This window comes from Bidens hawaiensis, unplaced genomic scaffold, assembly GCF_021521415.1.
Source record: "Bidens hawaiensis isolate Kalapana, Puna unplaced genomic scaffold, B.hawaiensis_p1.1 tig00028811_1, whole genome shotgun sequence".
In the NCBI taxonomy this organism is placed as follows: Eukaryota; Viridiplantae; Streptophyta; class Magnoliopsida; order Asterales; family Asteraceae; genus Bidens; species Bidens hawaiensis.
Window position 1 is genome coordinate 119,318 of NW_027505135.1, and position 17,291 is coordinate 136,608.

General features: G+C 34.7%; 1 protein-coding gene across 1 annotated transcript; it reads right to left on the reverse strand.

Moving 5' to 3' along the window:
• Nucleotides 1-14,127: 14,127 nt before the first annotated feature.
• Nucleotides 14,128-16,777, reverse strand: LOC143610985 (uncharacterized). The gene is made up of 5 exons (XM_077085318.1): nt 16,652-16,777; nt 15,537-15,943; nt 14,643-14,748; nt 14,432-14,533; nt 14,128-14,328 (listed from the first exon to the last, which is right to left on the reverse strand). The coding sequence occupies exons 2-5, from the start codon at nt 15,929-15,931 to the stop codon at nt 14,203-14,205; spliced, it is 729 nt and encodes a 242-aa protein (XP_076941433.1). The 5' UTR covers nt 15,932-15,943; nt 16,652-16,777; the 3' UTR covers nt 14,128-14,202.
• Between the last annotated feature and the right edge of the window lie 514 nt (nt 16,778-17,291).

Consider the following 17,291-nt stretch of genomic DNA (forward strand, 5'->3'; position numbering starts at 1 on the left):
AACGGAAACCGTACTACAAAGTAACTGAATCCAATTAATAACTATGAGTGAAAGAAACCAGAAACCGACCATAAAGTAATGAAATATAAATAATACTAAGAGGAAACAAAACAGAAACCGTACCTTATAAGTGAAAAGCGAAAGCACAAAATATATAAAACTTAAGTTATCATGTTAGGTGATTCGTTAGCTTACGGACTTTCCGGCGATTATAGGTTTAAGACGAATTATTATTTCGTTTCATATAGTTATCTCATTCCATTATACTTCTTCAAAATATAAATGTCAAATAAATTACTGCTCGATTCATCATTTTTGGTGTCACCAATTTGCATTAATTAAATATTAAATATCTTCACTTATTTAAAGAATATATTTAATTCATATTATTATCTATATGCATTTAGAATTGGTTTATTGTGCATTCCACGTGTTACGATTTTAGCCTCCCACGTAGCTGTTCAGAAAGGAAATAAGTTTACACCATATGAAACCTACACATAAATTCAACGAGTAACTTCCTCCAACCGACGGTGACGGTTTCCATCACGATGATTTGAAACGGCGGCAGGATTTGTTTACGTTGATTTGAAGGGGTGTTTGGTACCCTGTAAATGCATCCAGCAACATTTTCTTTCACCGATCTATTTCCCTTCCATTTGTGAACCAACAATACAATCATCTTCAAGCTTCAACCATCCCGGCTTTAGGATTTTCCGAATAGAATCGACCGGAACAGAAGTAACCGGTCGACGATTTTGTGTGGCGAATGATTATTGTTGTCGGAAACATGTGGTAGGCCATACTTCCTTTTTCGAATAAACAATTAGTGTTTAGATTTGTACTTGAAACTGGACATTAACACTTCCTTTTAATTACTTTTGTTTTACATGAAGGAAATTTGTTATCGGCCACTTAATTTTGATTATAGATTATTTTTTAAGGTTTCGAAGTAGGATCAGAAGGAGATTTGGCCATCGGAACGCGGATATTATCATTTTGTTTCATACCCTATATGTACCCAACCCCTCATTTCGTTCTTCGCGTCCCTATTCTTCAGTTTTTAAGAACGTTTGTTTAATTAGGGTGATTCACAATCCTGTTTTAATTCATGTTAGTTTGAACTTTAATTTGTCAAAATTGAATGGTGTGTTCTACTCGACATATATAACATGCTTGAAAAAATTTGGGATATTTAAGATTAATACTATCGGAGAATATGGAGAGTTTTTTTTTTGGTAAGTTATATTATATGCTTATTTGGATCACCCTGTTTTGTGGACTGAAAATTGTATAGTTATCTATTAGGGGTGTTCATAGTTTGGTTTGGTTTGAAACCGTAAAACCGGCCAAACCAGTTATCGTTTGGTTTCGCGGTCAGCCTTTGTTTTTCTTAATTTTTTGGCTGTTGGTTTGAAAGTTTTCAAACCGTAGTGAACGATTTGGTTTACAGTTTATAGATACACTGGTCGTACCGTGATATCAAAAACTATATTTTAATGTTTCAAATACTTTATATTACATAATATTTAAGTATTTGCAGTTTACAGTTTATAGTGCTCAAGGAAGGGTTTGATAGTTAAATGAAAAAATGCAGCCTACCGTCCGAGCCATTCCATAGCAAACTTTAATTTTAGACATTAGTTTACCTTAGTTATTTGTGGGCTTTTCTTCATTGTTAGTTAGATCTGTATATGTGGTTGAACCAACTAAGATGTTTTGAATCATATGAAAAGACATATTTATCTATTTTTGGACATTTTTTTTACTTTACGTTGTGCATTTTATATAAAGACCTAGTAAAGCCCAAACCGTGAAATTAAACCGTAATCAAACTGTGTGAACGATTCGGTTTGGTTCGTTTTTAATTTTCAACGGTTCAGTTTCGGTTTTCTATTATCAAAAACCGTTACCAACGGTTTGCTTTACCAATGTCAGTAAGAAACCCGTCGTTGTTAGCAATAGGCGTCTTTTTAACCTTATAAATTAGTCAAGTACAATGAGTTAAGTTATTCTGTCTTCTCCACCGCTTGCGCTCTATGACTTAAGAAGTGACTTCCGAAGACATTGTTTGAAGCCACCAAAGAGATCATGACTTTGACTAACCCTCTTTACACTCGATTTAGACCTTGCTACCTCGTATGCCTCGAGACATATTCCGCAGAACCTATAATCTAAATAAATATGAGACTTGGTGTTAGTAAACACCTTTAAGTAACCGACATCTTTCATAATTTGTTTGTCATCGCAACGTTATTTCTTTGTAATCATAGCTAGGACTTTGAGATGCATTATGGGTGGACAATTAGGACACTACTGTAAAGTAAATTGACGATTACACTTGATCAACGTAATGGTGAATTTACAGTTACATATGTGTGCTATTGAATTCCTATGATGTAGATTAGTGTCTTTCTGAATCCGTAAAGACACTGTAAAGTAAATTAACGATTGCACGTCGCAAATGTAACCGTGAATTTATACGTACGCATGAGTGCTACTACAATCTTATTTTGCATATTAATATTTCTTTGAATACGCCAATCTGACCTTGTCATAAGTTTGCCATTATATAGTTATAGGTTTATACGACTTTATTAATATAAAACCACTTTGAATGCAAAACTCATATTTGCGACCCCATTCCAATATTTTTTTTTATTGTTTACATCATAGTACCCCGTAATCCGGTTAAATCGGTTTGATTTTGTATAAATTTTGATTTCTCAAGTTCAATCTCTGTTTATCTGTCGTTTCAGGAAATCCGAAGTTTTAGTGTCTTGTATTTGCATATCTGAATTTATAAAGTTTACATTCGGTTCGATCTTCGTTATATTTGAATTTACTTGTTTCCATTATGCAATTTCGAGGACGAAATTCTTTTAAGGGAGGTAGTATTGTAATATACTAAAATTCGAAACAATAAAATAATAAATGTCGATTGTTAGAAAATTGATAAACCGATGAACCGTTAATAAACGAAAAATCATGATTTACATATAAATTATATTTAATATAAAATAATAAATAATAAATTGATATGATAATCTAATTGAATAAATATTAAGTAGATTGTTGGTGGATATATATATTTTTGAAGGGGTTTTCAAAATATAAATATATGTATTTAAATAAATTAAAACAGGAAAGGATAATAAAACAAATGGATATATTAGAGTGACAAATATTTTAAATTCTTGATCGATATTCGAATTCTCAATTGTTATCATCAAATAAATTTAAATTTTAAGTTAACTTTTAGTGTACGATTGGGAGAACTGCAACTTCGCTGCTTCTTTGTTTGTCACCATTAATCTGACTCAAAATTAAACATATATTCTTTGCCGCCGCCGCCCTGCAACTCGCCGCAAACAATAGCCAGCGCTGTTGGTCGTTGGAAGGAAGGCCGCGCGATTCGCTGGTGCCGAAACTAGTCACCGCAGCCCTTGCAACCCGCCAGAGAAGTCGCAGACACCGCTGGTAGTCACGCACCACCGCTCGCCTCCGCTCTCCGTGTTTCCGCATTAAGCCGCTATGTACCGCCACCGTGAATCCCCCACCTTGAAGGTAACAGCCTAATACATGATCGATTCCGCTATTTTTTTTATCTTTCTCGCTCGTTTCAGATTTGAATTACGGGTTTAAAATCTGGGGTTTAACGAGACGAGATTAACATATATGTTCAACAAACTTTGAAAACAAACTTCACTAATTAGTTCACCGGGTTGCAATATGAAGGTAAACCTTTTTCAAGCTAAAACATGTTTATATTTAAGATACTAATCACCATAATAGCCATATATAGATCTGAATTTTGTTTGTTATATTAGCTAAATGTTGTTGTCATTGTTTTCGGAAGTTAACTGTGTGTGATATAAAATACAAAATGAATAAGGAATTGTGAAAAGAATTATTATTGTTTAATATTTGTGTGCATGTACATCTTTTATTATATAACAGATAAATAGTATCTGAATTGTAAGCATACCCGAATGAAATAACATGATCTAAGTTACAATAAAATATGAAATTTTGATTTTGAATTTTAAACAAAGTTATTCGTAACTCTCTGTAGGTAAAAAAATTCGTTTGGCTTATCTCAACAAACTATCAGTTATCGTGAAATTGAAGGTGTTTAATTCGTTTAAATATAATAAACAACCTTTATATAAACAAAATCAAAATCATAATCTCTCTGTCGTATTCACAACAACCCTCGCCGCCCCTACAAATCGTCACGAAACGTGTCACCTTTGCTGGAAACTTTCTAACGGAAACCACCGCGACCGCTAACGATCGCTTTCGGAAACAACCGCCACAACCTCGGTCGCGTCAATGGTTGCAAGGAATCACCGACACCGCGTTTCCTCCTCTTTCGAGTTACGCCACCTACACTAGAATCACAAGTGCCATAGTCACTGCCACCGGAACGAACCAACGCTGCGTCCACGCTTCTACCTCCAACGAAGGTAACCCATATTGAGTCATACTCCATGTTTTGTTTCGACCGATTTGAAAAACTGATTAATGAAACAACAATAACAAATTGTATTTTGTTGGGTTAAAACACAAACCGTGACGTACGTTGGCGTTTGTTTTTGGAATGAAATAGAACGGTTAAATGAAGTTTTAGTTGATTGAAGTTTTGTTTTATAAATTTGCTTCTACAGAAGCTTTTCTATTCAACAATGGTAACTTAATATTAAATATATATAGGAGTATATATGGAGTTCATATATATAATATATGTGCAGGTCTATTGTGCGTAAATTCACAAACTGTGAAACCATGCATGCTCCTCATCCAATTAATTAAATAAATTGGTTTTGTAGATAATAAATACTATTTGTAAATATTAAAATTCGTCTAATCAGTTTATGTAAAAGCGAACGAAATCATACATTCATATATATTAGTTATTTCAATATTCTCTTTGGCCTAATTATGAAACTTGATCATGTAAATAAAAGATACAAACATGTTTGTCTATTTAAACGGGTCAACCGCTCAAACAAAAATATAACTTTAACTACGATAATAATAATATTGTAGGTTCTCGTGACGTTTAATCAAGCTTAAGTCTTTTTACGATTAACACTATTCCGCTTATAAGGTACGGGTTCTGTTTTTGTTACTCTTAGTATTAATTATATTCTGTTACTTGGTAGTACGGTTTCCGTCTTTGTTTCCTCTTAGTATTATTTATATTCCGTTACTTCGTAGTGCGGTTTCTGTTTTCGTTTACTTATAATATAAATTCTGATCCGTTACTTTGTAGCACGGATTTTTGTTTCACGTCAGTTATATTTTGAGTTCAGTTATTTTATATAATATATTTTAGTTATACGACTTTAGTTCAGTACTCTGTTACCCGAGCATTTCTGACTTGTCGTTGGGGCGTCAACGACATGGCACTTATCGTGACAGTGCGTAATCAAAGTTCACGGCGTCTCTAACTAGTACTTTTGAAGTATTAGGGCCACTTGGAGGCGTATAGATCGATCTTAGCTCTGACTCCTGACTCCTGACTCCTGACATGGCACTTATCGTGACAGTGCGTAATCAAAGTTCACGGCGTCTCTGAAAGTACTCATGTAGTACCTTGGCCACTTAGAGGCGTATAGATCGATCTTAGCTCCGACTCCTGACTCCTGACTTCTGTTTGAGATGGAACAATGTGTGCACGCCACCCACACCGTCTCCTTGGTGCATGGACTAGCTAGCTGTGTACCCCTCTGTTTAGGCTCTGGGTGCTTCCGTATTACACGACCTATTTATTTTAACATCATCGTCGTGTATCTTAGTAATTATATTTTGTTTCGCTATATTTCTGGTCCGTTTTGATATGTGTATATGCATTTGATTCAATTTGAGTATATTCAGATTACGTCCCGATCGTGTATCGGATTATGTTTCGCATTTAATTATAGTTCAGTTAAATGTTACACGTTATATGTTACACGTCACACATTATATGTTACAAGTTATATGTTTCTGGCTCTGGGTGTTTTTGTTATAGTTCTGATATATTTCCGCATGCGGTTGACCATGTTCTGGCCAAGTGTCGGATCATACATCCGAATTTTATTAAGTATATGTTTAGGTAAAAAAGGTTGGTTTCGAGTTTGAATTGAAGTTCGTATATTTATTCTCTTACGTCTGTCTTTACCTATACTATTGTTCTTTCCGTTACTGGGCAATTTTTGGCTCAGCCGTGTTTTCTTGTTTTGTTTTTCTTATTTTGTTTTCAGGTAATCCGGGATTCTGGGAATTTAGTGATGAGAGATAAAAAAATGAAGTTCAAGCTTCTAAAAGTTAATTCATTTTGTTTAATAATATGACGTAGGTTGCATTAATTTTTGTTGTATTTTGGATTGTGGCGTTGATTTGATATCTGTAATAGTAACACGTTAGCCTGTTCCGGGTTGGGGTGTTACAGTTATGGTATCAGAGCAAAGGCTCTTTCCTGTAGAAAACTTAAACCTAAAAGTAAAACCTGTGAGGAAATGGGTAGACGTTGGGTTAGGGTTTCCTGTTTCCTGTCATTATTCATCATTTTGTGATTTTCCCAATGTCAGTAAGAAACCCGTCGTTGTTAGCAATAGGCGTCTTTTTAACCTTATAAATTAGTCAAGTACAATGAGTTAAGTTATTCTGTCTTCTCCACCGCTTGCGCTCTATGACTTAAGAAGTGACTTCCGAAGACATTGTTTGAAGCCACCAAAGAGATCATGACTTTGACTAACCCTTTTTACACTCGATTTAGACCTTGCTACCTCGTATGCCTCGAGACATATTCCGCAGAACCTATAATCTAAATAAATATGAGACTTGGTGTTAGTAAACACCTTTAAGTAACCGACATCTTTCATAATTTGTTTGTCATCGCAACGTTATTTCTTTGTAATCATAGCTAGGACTTTGAGATGCATTATGGGTGGACAATTAGGACACTACTGTAAAGTAAATTGACGATTACACTTGATCAACGTAATGGTGAATTTACAGTTACATATGTGTGCTATTGAATTCCTATGATGTAGATTAGTGTCTTTCTGAATCCGTAAAGACACTGTAAAGTAAATTAACGATTGCACGTCGCAAATGTAACCGTGAATTTATACGTACGCATGAGTGCTACTACAATCTTATTTTGCATATTAATATTTCTTTGAATACGCCAATCTGACCTTGTCATAAGTTTGCCATTATATAGTTATAGGTTTATACGACTTTATTAATATAAAACCACTTTGAATGCAAAACTCATATTTGCGACCCCATTCCAATATTTTTTTTTATTGTTTACATCATAGTACCCCGTAATCCGGTTAAATCGGTTTGATTTTGTATGAATTTTGATTTCTCAAGTTCAATCTCTGTTTATCTGTCGTTTCAGGAAATCCGAAGTTTTAGTGTCTTGTATTTGCATATCTGAATTTATAAAGTTTACATTCGGTTCGATCTTCGTTATATTTGAATTTACTTGTTTCCATTATGCAATTTCGAGGACGAAATTCTTTTAAGGGAGGTAGTATTGTAATATACTAAAATTCGAAACAATAAAATAATAAATGTCGATTGTTAGAAAATTGATAAACCGATGAACCGTTAATAAACGAAAAATCATGATTTACATATAAATTATATTTAATATAAAATAATAAATAATAAATTGATATGATAATCTAATTGAATAAATATTAAGTAGATTGTTGGTGGATATATATATTTTTGAAGGGGTTTTCAAAATATAAATATATGTATTTAAATAAATTAAAACAGGAAAGGATAATAAAACAAATGGATATATTAGAGTGACAAATATTTTAAATTCTTGATCGATATTCGAATTCTCAATTGTTATCATCAAATAAATTTAAATTTTAAGTTAACTTTTAGTGTACGATTGGGAGAACTGCAACTTCGCTGCTTCTTTGTTTGTCACCATTAATCTGACTCAAAATTAAACATATATTCTTTGCCGCCGCCGCCCTGCAACTCGCCGCAAACAATAGCCAGCGCTGTTGGTCGTTGGAAGGAAGGCCGCGCGATTCGCTGGTGCCGAAACTAGTCACCGCAGCCCTTGCAACCCGCCAGAGAAGTCGCCGACACCGCTGGTAGTCACGCACCACCGCTCGCCTCCGCTCTCCGTGTTTCCGCATTAAGCCGCTATGTACCTCCACCGTGAATCCCCCACCTTGAAGGTAACAGCCTAATACATGATCGATTCCGCTATTTTTTTTATCTTTCTCGCTCGTTTCAGATTTGAATTACGGGTTTAAAATCTGGGGTTTAACGAGACGAGATTAACATATATGTTCAACAAACTTTGAAAACAAACTTCACTAATTAGTTCACCGGGTTGCAATATGAAGGTAAACCTTTTTCAAGCTAAAACATGTTTATATTTAAGATACTAATCACCATAATAGCCATATATAGATCTGAATTTTGTTTGTTATATTAGCTAAATGTTGTTGTCATTGTTTTCGGAAGTTAACTGTGTGTGATATAAAATACAAAATGAATAAGGAATTGTGAAAAGAATTATTATTGTTTAATATTTGTGTGCATGTACATCTTTTATTATATAACAGATAAATAGTATCTGAATTGTAAGCATACCCGAATGAAATAACATGATCTAAGTTACAATAAAATATGAAATTTTGATTTTGAATTTTAAACAAAGTTATTCGTAACTCTCTGTAGGTAAAAAAATTCGTTTGGCTTATCTCAACAAACTATCAGTTATCGTGAAATTGAAGGTGTTCAATTCGTTTAAATATAATAAACAACCTTTATATAAACAAAATCAAAATCATAATCTCTCTGTCGTATTCACAACAACCCTCGCCGCCCCTACAAATCGTCACGAAACGTGTCACCTTTGCTGGAAACTTTCTAACGGAAACCACCGCGACCGCTAACGATCGCTTTCGGAAACAACCGCCACAACCTCGGTCGCGTCAATGGTTGCAAGGAATCACCGACACCGCGTTTCCTCCTCTTTCGAGTTACGCCACCTACACTAGAATCACAAGTGCCATAGTCACTGCCACCGGAACGAACCAACGCTGCGTCCACGCTTCTACCTCCAACGAAGGTAACCCATATTGAGTCATACTCCATGTTTTGTTTCGACCGATTTGAAAAACTGATTAATGAAACAACAATAACAAATTGTATTTTGTTGGGTTAAAACACAAACCGTGACGTACGTTGGCGTTTGTTTTTGGAATGAAATAGAACGGTTAAATGAAGTTTTAGTTGATTGAAGTTTTGTTTTATAAATTTGCTTCTACAGAAGCTTTTCTATTCAACAATGGTAACTTAATATTAAATATATATAGGAGTATATATGGAGTTCATATATATAATATATGTGCAGGTCTATTGTGCGTAAATTCACAAACTGTGAAACCATGCATGCTCCTCATCCAATTAATTAAATAAATTGGTTTTGTAGATAATAAATACTATTTGTAAATATTAAAATTCGTCTAATCAGTTTATGTAAAAGCGAACGAAATCATACATTCATATATATTAGTTATTTCAATATTCTCTTTGGCCTAATTATGAAACTTGATCATGTAAATAAAAGATACAAACATGTTTGTCTATTTAAACGGGTCAACCGCTCAAACAAAAATATAACTTTAACTACGATAATAATAATATTGTAGGTTCTCGTGACGTTTAATCAAGCTTAAGTCTTTTTACGATTAACACTATTCCGCTTATAAGGTACGGGTTCTGTTTTTGTTACTCTTAGTATTAATTATATTCTGTTACTTGGTAGTACGGTTTCCGTCTTTGTTTCCTCTTAGTATTATTTATATTCCGTTACTTCGTAGTGCGGTTTCTGTTTTCGTTTACTTATAATATAAATTCTGATCCGTTACTTTGTAGCACGGATTTTTGTTTCACGTCAGTTATATTTTGAGTTCAGTTATTTTATATAATATATTTTAGTTATACGACTTTAGTTCAGTACTCTGTTACCCGAGCATTTCTGACTTGTCGTTGGGGCGTCAACGACATGGCACTTATCGTGACAGTGCGTAATCAAAGTTCACGGCGTCTCTAACTAGTACTTTTGAAGTATTAGGGCCACTTGGAGGCGTATAGATCGATCTTAGCTCTGACTCCTGACTCCTGACTCCTGACATGGCACTTATCGTGACAGTGCGTAATCAAAGTTCACGGCGTCTCTGAAAGTACTCATGTAGTACCTTGGCCACTTAGAGGCGTATAGATCGATCTTAGCTCCGACTCCTGACTCCTGACTTCTGTTTGAGATGGAACAATGTGTGCACGCCACCCACACCGTCTCCTTGGTGCATGGACTAGCTAGTTGTGTACCCCTCTGTTTAGGCTCTGGGTGCTTCCGTATTACACGACCTATTTATTTTAACATCATCGTCGTGTATCTTAGTAATTATATTTTGTTTCGCTATATTTCTGGTCCGTTTTGATATGTGTATATGCATTTGATTCAATTTGAGTATATTCAGATTACGTCCCGATCGTGTATCGGATTATGTTTCGCATTTAATTATAGTTCAGTTAAATGTTACACGTTATATGTTACACGTCACACATTATATGTTACAAGTTATATGTTTCTGGCTCTGGGTGTTTTTGTTATAGTTCTGATATATTTCCGCATGCGGTTGACCATGTTCTGGCCAAGTGTCGGATCATACATCCGAATTTTATTAAGTATATGTTTAGGTAAAAAAGGTTGGTTTCGAGTTTGAATTGAAGTTCGTATATTTATTCTCTTACGTCTGTCCTTACCTATACTATTGTTCTTTCCGTTACTGGGCAATTTTTGGCTCAGCCGTGTTTTCTTGTTTTGTTTTCAGGTAATCCGGGATTCTGGGAATTTAGTGATGAGAGATAAAAAAATGAAGTTCAAGCTTCTAAAAGTTAATTCATTTTGTTTAATAATATGACGTAGGTTGCATTAATTTTTGTTGTATTTTGGATTGTGGCGTTGATTTGATATCTGTAATAGTAACACGTTAGCCTGTTCCGGGTTGGGGTGTTACAGTACCCGTTGTCGTCAACTTACCATGAACATGTTTTACAGCTATCAATTGCATGATCGATTCAGTTCTTACCATCTTTTACTAATGGGTGGTCGTTTGTTTCAACAATACTTGGTTGATACTTACCTATGTATCGAATAAAGCTGGCTAGACTATGTATTGATACATCAAAAGGATTTCAGAAGTGAATACTTGCAAGGTATTCATGATGCTTTGGTACATGATGATACTATGGGTCACGATATTGATAAACGAACCATATTACCATCTTCTTTCACTGGTGGTCCTTATTACATGTATAAGCATTACCAAGATGCTTTAGCAAAAGGAAAATAACCATATTTTGTTTCTTTTAAATAATCTCTCTTTACTATGTGCTCCTTAATATCAACTTTACATTTGCAAGGTGACTACCGAGTCAGACAAAAGAAGCAGAAATCCATCATCCAATAAAGGGCGACATGACTATGAAGGGCATCGCAACTATTTACTAGGTAACCAACAAACAACATTTAGAATGATATGAAGTACAAATAATAGCACAAACTATTGTACAAATTTACCTTTAACTTTTGTATGAACACAAATATTGCCGACTATTGTAATATATATTTAAATGTATTGGCAAATATAACCACGTATATATATGACATTTCTAACGAGAAAATAATACACCGCCGCAACGTGCGGGTAACAATGCTAGTTAGAATGATTTTCAAAACTAAAAATGATGAATATATTTAATTATATCTCATTTAAAAAAAATGATTTATGCATGTATGCATACAGTGATGAAACAAATTAAGCAAATAGATTAATTCACTTTTATAAGTTTTCATTCTTCACCGGCTATGCTCGGTTTTGCGGAGACGAACAACACCAAAGTCAAACGACTGATAACAAGAAAACCAAGAGCCGATGAAAAGATTTATTAACTTGCATGTCAAAACATAAGGTTACAAGGAAACTGGTGACAGCGCGGTCATACAGTTAATTGTAGATGAATCATTATTACTTGTGTTTATTTATGAATTTGATGTCAAGTTATAAGGCCGGGTTTTCATCGCCGGAGCAAGTTAACGATCATATCCGAACAACTTAATTAGGCGTGATAACCAGAAAATAAAAAGGAGCGGACGGTTACCTCAAAAGTAGGATTGCAACGAGCGAGACAACAGCAATAGTTCAATAACGGAGGCGACGGTGCTGGAACGGGGCACTGTTGCGGATTACCAAACGTGGAGAGCGTGATTTTAATTCCTCTTTGTTGCCTACGGCGCGCGGTGGTTTACGTCTGAACGGATTCGATGGGCGGCGGATTACCTAAATAGCCGAACGAAAACCAATCACGAAGTGAAGCGGCCAAGGTGACAACCAACCGGAAGTTCCGTGGTGGTGGCTATCCTTGGTGGTAGATGCGGCAGTTTGAGTCGCAAAGGAAACGGGAGGCGGCGGTGGTCGTAATACGATAAGCAGAAACAAGATTAAGGGTTTTCGATAGTTCATTGGATATTTAAACGAATGGTAAGCACCAAGAAATCAGTTGAAATCGGATTAGCATGAAGCCTCCGTATTCTCCGGCACGTAACGCACAGAACATGTTTTACTTTTTTTTCGGGGAAAATCGTGATGAAGATGAAGGTTCAGTTGTTTTCAAATTAAGTTTCATCAAATGGCAAGAATGGCCCCTCTACTTTGCTTCTTAATTAATTTCAATGATTTTACACGTTGAATCCTCAAGTTTAGTTTTAGTTTATTTAAACTTAGTACTAAAAATAAAACTAAAACGTATTTAAAACTTATTATTAGTATTATTATAGAGACAAATCGTGTTAGCCGACACTATTCTTCGGTCAGTTTTACTAATTATCCACTCATTAATATCTAACATATTGATTTAATATTTAATGTTTTAGGTATTTGAAATTCGTATGTTACAAAATCCTTCTTCATTTTTATGGTATTAGGTATAAATCGATCCATAAGATGACACATCTTATCTTTCATGGTATAATGCATAAATTGTTCGATTAAAAGGATACATTTGGCCCAAAATAAGGGTGTGTTCAAAACCACTAAATGTACACATCACTTCCTACATCCTTCTTACAATTTGTACATATTTTTTCTCTTTTTTCTTTGTTTTAAATGCTCGAACATAGAAACGAAGGGCGGTTCTAGTGGGACAAAGTGTAAAAGTCATGTGACGCGTGCACACTTGTGGTATAATTACGCAATATATGGTTACAATTACATAATTAAATATGTATAATAATAACTCAACTATGTATATAATTACAAAAGTTATACATAACAAACATTTAAATATAAGCTTCTTCATCATCGTACTCAGTATATTCCACCAATAGCAAAGCTATGGTAGGGTCTGAGGAGGGTAAGACATAGACAGCCTTACCTCTACCTCGTAGAAATAGAGAGGCTGCTTGATAGTAGTTTCGCATCAAGCCTTAGACTAAGGCACATAACACTCAACTATCGGGACCCCGGCCGATTGGTGCATGTACCCTTGTCTTTCGACTATCAACGCCACCACATGATGCTTGATTAACCTTCCGCCACTTTTAACGTTATTTTCACAAGATTAGTAAAATAACGTTAAAATTAGTGCAATTTTACTTTTGCCCATCGAAAGGTTCACACACATATACCTTATATGCGCGGACCGCAAGCAGAGCGCTTAAATATAAACTTATACATAGTTATTCACAGAACATAAACATTTAAGTAAAAGCCAATTCAAAATGATACACATACCAAAATGGCTGATTTTATGGTATTGTTTTATTTGAATAATTTGAAAATCACTTGCATATAAAAAAATGTTGAAACTAGATACAAGTATATAACATAAAATCAACAATTACGATTGTCAACCCTCTTCATATAAGCTATTGATATGCCATCGTCTAATACAAAACCAATTTAAGTAGAGAATCACAGCATCGCATAAGAACTTAACATTCGTATACAAGACCATAACCGATGCTGTCTGTAATATCTCATGCTGTTTTCATACTTTCGCCAAAATTTTCAAAGATATCTTACACGTATGTTCTAAAAGATCATTTGACCTTGACTTCTAACAGGATTCGGTAAGGCAAAAAGAAGAATCTAAGTCTTATATAAGGGTGCAGTTGTTGTGTGTTACGTAGCATTGCGACAACACTCTCCTAGGTAAACCAGCAGCATCACTGAAGTCGTTCTCCTTCTCAACCGGGCCTTTACTAGATTTTCGTTTACAACTCTGCAAAAATACAAGAAATATGTCATATGAACCTGTTTTGACACGAACCCAGTTGACCCGTCATCAACCCGGCCCACCTGTTTTGTCATGAATAATAAACTACCTTGATGAATCCACTGCTATGGCTTCCATCTGAATCAAGAAGGTTTGTCAATCTTACGTTTTCCTTATCTAGTATATCGTTTTCATCACACAAGACTGTAACCTAACGGCATCAAACAATGCAAATTTAAAATATTATGTAATAACAAAATAAAAAAAATAACTAAATAGAAAAATAAATAAATAAAAAAAACAGGATTTGATTAACAAACCTCCTCTTCTGCTTTGATGAGATTCATCCTTAATATCTCTTTATCTTTCTGCAGCCTGTTGATCTTAGAAGCCAGGGCCAAAATATTGTGTGTTGATGGATTTAGACTACATTAATATATGTCGAATATAAGTATTCAACTAGCAACAAAAAGTAACTTCTTATTATGAAACTGAACATAACCATATATTTATTCTTGTCAACAAGACACGCTCAAAATCGTGTGGCCTGAACCTAACGTGTTTTAACCCATTATTCTAAGCACGTTAATGGGTTGTAATAGTTTTGGATGGGCTGGAGGGCTGTAATAAATGAGTTGGCGGGTCGACATATTTAAATAACTGGGTTAAACGGATCAACCCAGACACAACCCGTACAATTAAACGGGTTAAACAAGTCAATCCAAACAAGACCTGTTTTATTAAAGGGTTAAACATGTCAATCCAAACAAGACCCGTTTAATTAGACGGGTTAAACAGGTCATCCAAGATTCAAGAAAGACCCATATAGTTAAACGGGTTAAACATGTAAAACCCAAACACAACCCGTTTACTAAATGGGTTAAATATGTCAATCCATAAAAGGCCCATTTAACTAAATGAGCTAAACCCATGAATCCAAACAAGGCCTGCTTAACCAAATGGGTTAAACAAGTCAATCTATACTAATACAAGACCTGTTTAACTAAACAGATTAAACAAGTTAACCCAAAGATGGCCCCTTTATTAAAAAGCAGATAGATATTACAACCTAAAACCTTATTATTTTCGTTTCATTTCATAAATTGTCACCTTACTTTTTTAAACACAGTTTTTAATATATCATTTAGAAACCATTACTATGATTATTATTATTATTATTATCGACGAGGTTAATAACTAAAAAGAGAACTAACTCGTCCCAAATCTTTAGCATCTTTTCGCACACATCAACTCCACTATACGCCTCCAGAAACGAGTATGACGCTGATGCAACTTCATCCGTGCTTACCAAAGTTGAAACCAATGAATCAATAAGAAAATTTTCATTACATTCTCCCTCTGAGACTTGCTTCATAGACTCCAATTCTTCTAACAATTTGCTTATTTCACCCTCCAAATAATCTTCACACGACTCTGCCTCTTTCGCTCGCTCATAAACCTGATTTCCTAAATCCATCAAATCTTCTATATGGTGTTCATACAATGTACACTCATTGTCCCATTTTGCATGTTGAGTCAACAAGTCATCCAGGTCAACGGTCAATTTCTGATTCTCTTCTGCAAACTTCTTTAAAGCTTTTGCATTCATACTTAATTCAGCCTAATGCATGTAAACATCATATTAGCTTATCACAATAATCATCAGCTATATCCCAAACTGCAAAAACAGAAATTAGGGTCTTAATGTAGGGTGTTAAAAAGAACGTGTTTGCGGCTTGCCGGGTTCAACCCGGTACGAATCCGGAAATTTAACACTAGCGCATACTCGAGCAGAACCCGAGAATCTTGTCCGGCTGGCACGTGAACCCGAACACCACACACATATTCATGGGTTAACCCGAACACGACCGTTTATCCCGAAAGTTTTTTATTTTTTTATTTCTTTCAAATATTATTACTTTAATTAATTAACATTTTTATAGCAAAAAAAAAACACACAAATTTATATAAAATAATGATATTTTAATAATAATATCTTGTCAAATTCTTTTTTTAGGTTTTTATTTTTACATAAGATACCTAACCAATTTAATTTATAACATACAGTGCATTATAAAGAAATAAAACAAATGGGTTAAACGGGTCAGCCCACAAACCTGTCGGTTTGACCGAACACGACTTGTTTAGCTAAACAAGTTTGGATTGTGTTCTTATTGCAATTAGAAACAATAACTTCACAATTCATATTCATCTTAATAAACCCTAAATAAGTGTATAAATAATCACATGGAATTAATAAGTTTGAATACAAATTCATACAACCAATAAAGCCTTGTAATATTAATATAATAAAGAGGAAACCACTAACCCTAACACACTCGATGGTTCTATCTTTCTCTTTCAATTTTTGATTTCAAAACAAAGCATTGATGACGAATATGCCTTTGTGTTTCTTCTGACGATCGAATGTTTGATTCCAGAGAACGTGGAGATAATACCCGAAGACCAAGCAGATGCTCTAATTGATCATCAGTTTCTTGCAGATGATCCATTGTTGAAATCAATCGTCTGTTGGTGTGCATAAAGAATCTTGAAATCGATAGATTTAGCGTAAAATCATATCATATCATGCACCAAAGATGAGGGTTTTGGGGGAGAGCGTTACATGTTTCAACTTTCAAAAAGCGGCTAGTAGCTAGGTTCGATAAACTTTAAATTAAGCTACTTGATTTTAAAATAACTGAGCCGAGCTGGCATATTTTTGTAACTGAGCGAAGCTTGTCCCAAGCTCGGCTTGGGTCATGGCTGGCTCGTTAGGCTTGTTTAACTTCAAGCTTGAGCACGGGCCAAGCGAGCAGTCTCGTTTAATTTCAAGCTCAAGCTCAAACCCATTCTGGGCTCGACTCGTGAACAACTCTACTTATGATTTATGCTTAGGCTAATAAATTATGTTGTTCTAGGTAACTCTAAATTAGTCTATTTGTGTTTAATGTCATGCTAATGTCACG